Source organism: Nipponia nippon, unplaced genomic scaffold (genome assembly GCF_047370975.1).
Source record: "Nipponia nippon isolate SJK-2023a ecotype South Korea unplaced genomic scaffold, ASM4737097v1 scaffold_6, whole genome shotgun sequence".
Classification (NCBI taxonomy): domain Eukaryota; kingdom Metazoa; phylum Chordata; class Aves; order Pelecaniformes; family Threskiornithidae; genus Nipponia; species Nipponia nippon.
In genome coordinates, this window is record NW_028262380.1 from 71123276 (window position 1) to 71133240 (window position 9965).

Consider the following 9965-nt stretch of genomic DNA (forward strand, 5'->3'; position numbering starts at 1 on the left):
CGCCGCTCCCCCCGCCCCGCCCGGCCCCGGCCCCGGCCGCGGCGCGGGGGGCTGCGGGGCGGCCGCGCTGCCGGCGGCGGGCTGATTGGCTGGCGGCGGCTCGGCGCAGGCCGGGCAGCCGCCGCGTCGGGGGAGCGGGGAGTGAAGTTGCGGCGGGCTTTAGGCTGGAGCCGGCGAGCGAGGGCGCGCAGTCCGGCGGCGAGCGGGGCGGAGGGAGGAGGAGGTGCGCGGGGAGGACGGGCTGCGGCTCCCGCCGGCTTCCCGGCGGCCCCTGGATGCTGGCGGCGGGAGAGGAGCGCGCTGCCCGGCCGCCGTTCGTCCTGCGAGAGGAGCGGGGAGTCAAATGAGAAAGCGTGGATTGCGTACAGATTGTATCTGGATGCTCCTGGCGCGGTGTGTATCCAAAAAAAAAAAAGTTTTCTGATCCGGTAAGATACTAATACTTGGCTGACTGGGAAAGGCGTTGTCAAGTTTTAAAGGACCAGATGCGCGCTGGGTTTACGGTGCCGGAGGAAGTCGAAATAATTGCTTTTTAACTTGCTTGGAGAAATGAATTGCAAAAACTTACAAACGCACCGAATCGGCGGTAAAATGCACTTTATATTCATTTTTGCACTGGTGATAGTATCTTTCAATAAGGCTGTGCTGGGCAAGAATTTGAAATACAGGATTTATGAGGAGCAGAGAGTTGGATCAGTAATTGCAAGACTGTCGGAGGATGTAGCTGATGTTTTATTAAAAATGCCTAACCCTTCCTCGGTTCGCTTTCGAGCCATGCAGAGGGGGAATTCTCCCTTGCTTGTAGTCCGTGAGGATAACGGAGAAATCAGCATAGGAGCTAAAATTGACCGGGAGCAACTCTGCCAGAAAAACTTAAACTGCTCCATAGAGTTTGATGTGATCACTCTGCCCACTGACCATCTGCAGCTTTTCCATGTTGAAGTCGAAGTGCTGGATATTAATGACAACTCTCCCCAGTTTTCCAGAGCTCTTATCCCTATCGAAATATCAGAGAGCGCAGCGGTAGGAACCCGGATCCCTTTGGACAGCGCTTTTGATCCAGATGTAGGGGACAACTCCCTTCACACTTATTCCCTTTCCGCAAATGATTTTTTCAGTATTGAGGTGAGAACCAGGACTGACGGTGCTAAGTACGCAGAGCTGATCGTGGTTAGAGAGCTGGACCGGGAGTTGAAGTCAAGTTACGAACTCCAGCTCACTGCCTCAGATAAGGGGGTGCCTCAGAAATCTGGATCGTCCCTCCTGAAAATAAGCATTTCTGATTCCAATGACAACAGCCCTGCTTTCGAGCAACAGTCATATATAATCCAACTGTTAGAGAATTCGCCGATTGGGACTTTGCTCATAGACCTCAATGCCACTGATCCAGATGAGGGCGCTAACGGTAAAGTCGTGTACTCTTTTAGTAGTCATGTGTCTGCCAAAATTATAGAGACTTTTAAGATCGATTCAGAAAAAGGACATCTGACCCTCCTGAAGCAAGTGGACTATGAAGTAACCAAATCCTATGAAATCGATGCTCAGGCTCAAGATTTGGGGCCGAATTCTATTCCAGCTCACTGCAAAATTATAATTAAAATTGTGGATGTCAATGACAACAGACCTGAAATTAACTTAAACCTGATGTCCCCAGAGAAAGAAGAGGTAGCTTACGTTTCAGAAGGGTCACCCCTGGACACTTTTGTTGCCCTGGTCAGAGTGCAAGACAAGGACTCTGGCGTGAATGGAGAGATAGTTTGCAAGCTCCATGGTCACGGCCACTTTAAACTTCAAAAGACTTATGAAAATAACTATCTAATCTTGACTAATGCCACTCTAGATAGGGAAAAGAGATCTGAATACAGCTTGACTGTAATAGCGGAGGACAAGGGAACGCCAAGTCTCTCCACAGTGAAACACTTTACTGTCCAAATCAGTGATGAAAATGACAACGCACCCCGCTTCCAGACAAACAGATATGAAGTTGTTATCTTGGAAAATAACTCTCCGGGAGCGTACATCACATCAGTCACAGCCACAGACCCAGATCTAGGCGACAACGGGCAGGTAACCTACACTATTTTGGAGAGCTATGTTTTGGGAAGTTCTATAACCACCTACGTGACCATCGATCCTTCCAACGGAGCAATCTACGCCCTGCGAACGTTTGATCACGAAGAAGTAAATCAAATTGCCTTTATGGTGCAAGCTAGGGATGGAGGGAGTCAGCAGCTTGTTAGCAACACCACGGTTGTGCTGACCATCATTGACGAGAACGACAACGCTCCCGTCATTGTGGGGCCAGCGCTACGCAACAGCACAGCAGAAATCTCAATCCCTAAAGATGCTGGCATTGGCTTTCTTGTCACCAGGATAAGGGCTACAGATAGAGACTCTGGTATGAACTCTGAACTCAGCTGCTCCATAGCAGCTGACAAGGAAAACAGCATCTTTGTGATGGATCCCAAAACTTGTGACATCTCTATTAACGTGAGCGTTGAATCAGTTCCAGCAAAACAATGGGAGTTTTTTGTGATAGTCCAGGATAAAGGCAGCCCTCAGCTTAGTACTAAAGCACTCCTGAAATGTACCGTTTTTGAGTATGTTTATTCATTTTCAAGCACAGAAGCAACTTTGGTAAGCCAGCCTTCCCTGGATGTCTCCATGATAACAATTATATCCTTAGGATCAATATGTGCCGTGTTGTTGGTCATTATGGTTATCTTTGCTACGAGATGTAATCGAGAGAAAAAGGACACCAGGTCCTACAACTGTCGCGTGGCAGAATCGACCTACCAGCACCACCCAAAACGACCCTCAAGGCAGATCCACAAAGGGGACATTACATTAGTGCCAACGGTTAATGGCACTTTACCCATCAGATCTCACCACAGAGCTTCGCCGTCATCCTCGCCGACCCTGGAAAGGGGACAAATGAGCAGCCGGCAGAGCCACCACAGCCACCAATCGCTGAACAGCTTGGTGACAATCTCCTCTAACCACGTGCCCGAAAATTTCTCGCTGGAACTCACCCATGCTACGCCGGCTGTTGAGGTAAGGTCCATACCTCGTTTTGCACACCCATTCGCTCATGCATCCACTTGGGAGCACGGAGGTGCTCTGCGTGCAGCCTGTGAGAGCAACAGGCAATTAGGTCTGTGCCTAATGAGAACGTGTTATGGATTTCTCGTTAGATGTCACAGCTTTGCAGTTTTACTCCAGTATCAACTGAATCCATCACTATGGGGAACAGGATTAAATCTGTTATTAATAGCATTATTTCTTGGTTTTTCTCTGTCAGGTCGAAACAACAGAGTGTAACACGGACAGTACTCTGCTCTGGTTTACTGCTCTTTCTTTCTTCCTTGCCTTCCCTTTCCCTCTGTGTAGCTCTGTTTAAGAAAGAGCGCCAGAGTGTTTATATAGAGAAACAATACAGGAAATTCTTTCATTCGTGGGGATGGAGAACTAAAAGGTTAAACACTGACACGGTTTAAGTACGGCTGTTGTAATATAGGATTGTAGTATCTCAAACTTTGAGACTACCCATCTCAGTTTTTACTGCAAATGCTATGTAATGGCTTAAATGAGAGCTGTGTCCTGGTAACTCTTTACATGTAGAGCAATGACATTTTATTTTGAATTAGGATCCTGGAATGGTTGAGGGGTTGATTCTGATCTATTAAAACAAAACTCCACCTCTGTTTCATTACTTGTTTTACTTGTTAATGAATTAATTATTACGAGTTCAGAGGCTAATGAACAGCAGGGCATTTCCTTATTGTACAATGTCCTCAGATGTTTGCTGTGGCAGACACTACACTACAAAATAGTCTGTTGTAATGTATTATATATGTGCAGGAATTTGATTTAATTAAAGTTTAAAGGAAAAAAAAAAAAAAAACCACCACCCAACAAACCAACTTGTGGAGTGAATTAGTGGTTTTACAACTAGGAATTTGAGCTTTCATTTCAAGGAATCAGTCTTTTCACCTTTTCTTTAGCAGGTTTCTCAGCTTCTCTCGATGCTTCACCAGGGCCAGTATCAACCAAGGCCAAGTTTTCGAGGAAACAAGTATTCCAGAAGCTACAGGTAAGGATCTGGACTGTTCTGCTGCACGTGCATGTACATGTATCAGAAAATATAGATGTGTATTTTTAATCAAAAAGTGGAATATAACATATGTGAGATAACGTAATTCCACCATCACCACAATTCTCTTCGCAGGTATGCCCTACAAGATATGGATAAATTCAGCTTGAAAGACAGTGGCCGGGGTGATAGTGAAGCTGGAGACAGTGATTATGATTTGGGGAGAGAGTCTCCAATTGACAGACTTCTTGGGGAAGGATTCAGTGACCTTTTCCTTACAGATGGGAGAATTCCTGCAGGTAAGAGCACAATGGAAGCTGAACAGTTTATTTACAGTGCTGCCTGGCTGTCACTTTGATGAAGCTACTACTGAGAAAGCAAAAATTCTTTAGCTTTCAAGTCCTGTGTTTCTTTCCTTTTTGCTGTGCTTCATGATAAATATTGAGCTGAAGCCTTCACATATCTAGTAAAATGAAACCTCAGACACAACTGAAAATCCGCCCAGAGCAATGCCTACTTTTTTTTTCTATTATTCGCATCATCATGAGCTGGCTCCAAATTCCCCCCAAAAGCACGATCTCCTCCATGGCCTTAGACTTTTAATGACTGGGTGGATGTTTTTGCAAAGCCAGGCAGTTGTGGTTTGTTAAAAATAACACTGAACTATAATTTGGGAGATACATTTTCCACAGTGGGTTTGGTCCGTATGATACAAACTTCTGCCGTTCAGAAATGGATTGTGAAAGTGGTCTAGAAATATGGATGGAGAAGAAAGAAAAGTGTATTTTTTTCCCACTGAAAAATGAGCTCGAGTGGCGAGGGAAGGATCTAAATCTGTCCCAGATTTTAAATCTTGCAACCCTAATTTCTAGAAGAAAGAGCTCAAGGGGTACAATTCAGGGGCAGAGGGCAGAAAAGAAAAAAGCTAGAAAAGGGTGAGTGAAAGTAAGATAAACACACACGTACATATTCATGTGTATGGAGTACCACTTTTAAATTTATGCCCAGTTATATGTTGAATAAAAGAGGCTATGGGAAATCCCACTAAGTACAGATATGAGAATTGTGTAATTACTTCAGTAATTGTACAGCCACTGGTTGTACCCTAGATCTTGTACTTATTTCAGATCATATTTAGTTTTCTCTGTATAACGGACAGGGCCGGATAATTTCAGTATGGTTCACTGAACCAAGAGTGTAAACTTAAAAAGTTTAGTAAAGTCATTTTATACACAGGGGCGCACTGCTTTGTGGGGCAGTGCAGGACATAGTCTCTCCTAAAGCGACCCCCTCATATTGCCCAGTTCTGGAGGAGAGCAGCCCTGCAGCTCCTTCTCTCTGCTGCCACGGAAAACACCGGTGAGGGGATCGTACCTGACCTCGGTGCGTTGTACCTGAGAAATACGTTGTTACGCTAGGCAAGAGTAAACCTCAAAAGTTTAATTTGTTCTTCTTATACGTTTTAACTTCAAAATTTTCTTTGTATATTTTGCTCCAGAACAGGTCTTGTATCACCTACCCAGACCTTCACCTACCTCCTCAACTTAGTCTTATGTACCCAATGTTTCAAAACCAGAGACCTCGAAAAGTTACTCTCTTTTCAGAACCCTTAATGGAAATCTGGAGTCCTAAAATGTTTTTTATCCTCGTCTCCCCCAGCTCCTACTGCTTATTCCTCTGCCAGCTAGCATGAGGCATGTCTCATTCTCTCCTGTGGTTAGCAAGGAGGCAGGGAGGGGTCTGCTGGAGCTCTCAGTTGCCAGGGGGACTTCGAGTGCACTGGTGTTGGCGCTGGCATCCAGCCCTGCTGCTGCCAAGGAAGAGCTGGCCCCTTCCCGGCGGGAAGCGGTTACCCTCTTGGCTAGCTGAAATGCCCATGACTCATTTTTAGCTCTTGCAATTTGGTCTCTAAACAGGAAGGCAAAGGGTAGGATTTCCAGCCTTCACCCAACGCTAATCACATTCACAGTAAGGAAAACTCCTGCCGAGTACAGACAGAACTGAGTTGGGCTATCGAGACGGGCATTTAATCTCGCCCAGATGCCCTTTTGCCTCTATGCGTGGTCTTAATCCATCAGATAAGTATGCTGAACCTGTTCAGATGAGACCTGAATTGAGCTGCAGTCCAAACAAATAAAAAGGAAAAGAAAACTTCCTGGAGGTTTCCTGTTCTCCATTTTGAAAGGTTTCTGCATTGTCAGTCTGGACACAGGCAAAATGCTGTGAGAAAGTCCCTTCAGTTTGTCCCCTTAAGGTGGAACTGGAAGGGAACAGAGCCGGTCCCTCGAAACTTCAAAAATGATGTGAGCAGAAAGTTCAATAAGACTTGAAAGACTTGTTGCTTCCTCTCTCACTTTTTAAATCCTCACCAATAAGCTTTAAAAAAAAAATGCTGTTGTGCAGCTGCTTTTTTTTTATTTATTGCTGATTTAAGGACAGCCTGTGACAGCATTCAGTTTCCTCAGAGTATCTTTTGATCTTATGTTCAGGAATGTCGGAATTTATTATTTTATACCAAAACCAACCCTGATAACAAAACTCCCAATAAGACAACCCTCACTGCTAATGAAATGCTAGACCATTGAAAGTCTCCCATTAATTTACAGGAGTCTTCTTAATTAGAAGAGTAATCCTCACCTGCTGGGATGAGTTGAGAGCTGGGATGAATTGAAAGCTGGTCCAGGCTCCATGGGTCACTTCGATATCTTTTCTCTTTTCTAACTCTTAGGCATTTTCTGTAAAACAGCACACGTGTGCTTTTCATACATTGGAACAAAGCACTTGAAGGCATTTCAGTCACTCGTATCAAAACTTCAGCCCCTGATATTTTCTAGGTTGCTTTTTTGTTTGAAGCTCACTGATCAGCAAGCCATTTGCAGTAGCTTGTGCAATATCCAGCCTGCAGCCTGAACCTGTATTCTTGAAGAAATTCATACACTCACATGTAAGACACCGAGAAAGTTTATACTCAGAGGAATGGAAAGGGCATTAGGAAAGCAAACAATATGATAGGCTGTGTAAAGCGCAGAGATAAATAACGCTGACAGGGTAAGAGTAGGACTTTATCAATCACTGGTATGGCCTGAGCTGAAATACTCTGTTCAGTTCTGCTTACACCCTTGCAAAAAGATTTTTTGATAAACCGAGTGGATCCAGAGCCAGATGGGAAACGTGATGAGAAAGCGAGGAAAACTTACAGGGCATGACTGCAAACATTTCTTATGTGTTCAATATATGAAGAGAGAAAGAAAAAGAAACTCTGCTCTGCATGGGCTAATCTAACGATTAATTGATAGAGAATTAGGGCAAAAGCTTCTTAACGGTCAAAATATGCATAATGCAAAGAGTCTGGAGTTTCTGAAAACTTTATTTTGAAGCATGTGACTCAGATTCAAGTTAGTGGCCCCTGCAGTGCCTAGGTCTTCTCCTGCAGGTCTGCCAGGCACCCAGGCAGCGCCCAGCCGGAGCCGAGGCTTTGTGTCCTAGAGAGTCGGTTCCCTTTGGAGAGGAAAATTTGGCCTCTCTCCTGGCACCTCTCTCTTTGCAGGTCTGTCAAATAGGGCTTTGCCTGTCTCCGCTTCCAGGGACCATTCCCAGACCTCTTCGGGTGTTTGCGGAGGACTCTCGCAGTGCCTCTCCATGGGCCAGTTCAGGCCAGCGTAGCTCCCAGGGATGCAGTCACTTGCCCCATCGTATTGCTTCTCCCTGAGAGACACCACTAACACCAGGCAGCTGAAAGAGCAGCTCTCTTGTCTTCTGCTCTCCAGCCCTCCTGGCTGGCCTGGATGCCCACCCTGGGGTTAGAGCCCCCCTTGTGCCAACGCCGGAGCCAGCACGGTCCAGTAACCTGAGCCTACAGAGCTGCAAGTGCACCTCCGCGTAACTCTAGTATAAACACTGGAGTCACACGGGGTGTGAATTAAGCCCTAGGTATTCTGATACTGGATTAAAATTTAACTGATTCAGTTCAAAAGGTAATATGGCAGTGGATCGCCTCATATTCAACATACACCTCGTTGTCAGATCAAAAGGAGGTGTGTTAATGAAGAGGGAGATCCCTCTGCATGTTATTGTTCTTTCTTCTTTCTTTCCCCTCTCCATTTATTCCCACTTTATTACTCTGATATGCTTCTCTAATTGCGTGTGGAAGACTTCACTAAACTTAAGTAAATGCTTGGAGGTAGAAACACCTTCATTTTATTTTATTTTTTTTTTAATGAAACACCACCATACAAAGGGAGCAGATGGCTTTAAGTCACAAGTGCTTGTTTTCCACCTGGGATTTACATGTTTATCTTCAGTCCTAGCTAAGAGATCACATTACTGTCTTACATGTTCTGCATTTATCGTTCTCATTTTCTGAGACCATTCAGAATGGAAGTTTAGATCCAGACCATTTGTATTTGCCACCTTCCTGCACACAGAAAGTGAACCCAAACGCCCGATTCGAACATCTTTGGAGAAGTTCAGTCCTTGTGTTAGTCCCTGCGAATGTAAGAGAGATCTGCAACAGGAAGGGGATGCTCACTCTCCTCTTTTCTCTCTTGCAGCGATGCGGCTGTGCACGGAGGAGTGCAGGGTTCTGGGGCACTCTGACCAGTGCTGGATGCCACCGTTGCCCTCTCCCTCCTCTGATTACAGAAGCAACATGTTCATCCCTGGGGAGGAGTTCCAGTCCCCCCAGCAGCAGCTGCAGCTGCCGCCGCAGCAGCAGCAACAGCAGCAGGGCCTCGAGGAAGATCCACAGCCTGCTGACGCCAGCCAGAAGAAGAAGAGCTTTTCAACATTTGGTAAAGACTGCCAGAGCGAGGAGGAGTCGGGGGACACCTGTACCTCCTCTCTCCTCTCTGAAATGAGCAGCGTCTTCCAGCGCCTGCTGCCTCCCTCGCTGGATGCCTACACGGAGTGCAATGAGATGGATCGCTCCAACTCGTTGGAGCGCAGGAAGGGACATTTGCCAGCCAAGACTGTAAATTATCCACAGGGGGTGGCAGCCTGGGCAGCCAGCACACATTTCCAAAATCCTGCCAGCAACGGGCCCACTTTGGGGACTCACTCGAGCGCGCAGCCTTCCTCTAAATGGCTGCCAGCCATGGAGGAGATCCCAGAGAATTATGAAGAAGATGATTTTGACAATGTGCTCAACCACCTCAGTGATGGTAAACACGAACTCATGGATGCCAGTGAGCTGGTGGCAGAAATTAACAAGCTGCTGCAAGATGTCCGGCAGACCTAATTGTTTCAAAAGCCTATTTTTCCATATTTATGGAAAACCGGAAGGGGAAAAAATAAAGAACAAAAAACAGACTGAGAAGAACTGGCATTGCCAACTAGTTGCATTTATCATAAATGTGTCTGTGTATGTTGAATATTAAAATACTGTATTTTCATATGTACACAATGCAAGTGTGATTATCTTTATCTGTATTTTAAAAATACATTTGTACCTTATATTTATGTGTAATTTAACAAATAAATTTTATTTTTGTACACCCACAGCAAGCATGTTTTCCTAAATGTATATAGATGGTACCACCCTTGTCAAACTTCCAGCATTCTTGCCACACAGGCATGTTAAAAAAAAAATGGGGGGGGGGGGGGGGGCGGGGGCTATTCCTTTCCCTTATTATTTCTTTTAAGTCTCAAATGTTACAAATACGAATTCAAACCACTGAAAAGTTATGCAAACATTAGTTTCAATAAATGATCCAACACCTTGTTGCAATGTTTCATTCTTATAATAAAGCGTTGTCAACTCCCACGAAACCTAAAATGTCCTTTTTATTTTGATGCTTTTGGTCTCATCAATGGATTATTGCAGGCTGGGGGCTTCCTCTCTTTTACAAGTGTTTGCCCAAGTGAACAAATCATG

The 9965-nt window shown here is 45.3% G+C and overlaps 1 protein-coding gene across 2 annotated transcripts; it reads left to right on the forward strand.

Moving 5' to 3' along the window:
• The first annotated feature begins 208 nt into the window (after positions 1–208).
• PCDH18 (protocadherin 18) lies at positions 209–9640 on the forward strand. Of its 2 annotated transcripts, none has more exons than XM_009468743.2 (4): positions 209–3054; positions 4005–4093; positions 4229–4392; positions 8644–9640. In XM_009468743.2, the coding sequence occupies exons 1-4, from the start codon at positions 550–552 to the stop codon at positions 9327–9329; spliced, it is 3444 nt and encodes a 1147-aa protein (XP_009467018.1). In that variant the 5' UTR covers positions 209–549; the 3' UTR covers positions 9330–9640. The 2 variants fall into 2 exon arrangements, with proteins under 2 accessions (XP_009467018.1, XP_009467019.1); XM_009468744.2 differs by having other exon boundaries at positions 4008–4093.
• Positions 9641–9965: the final 325 nt, after the last annotated feature.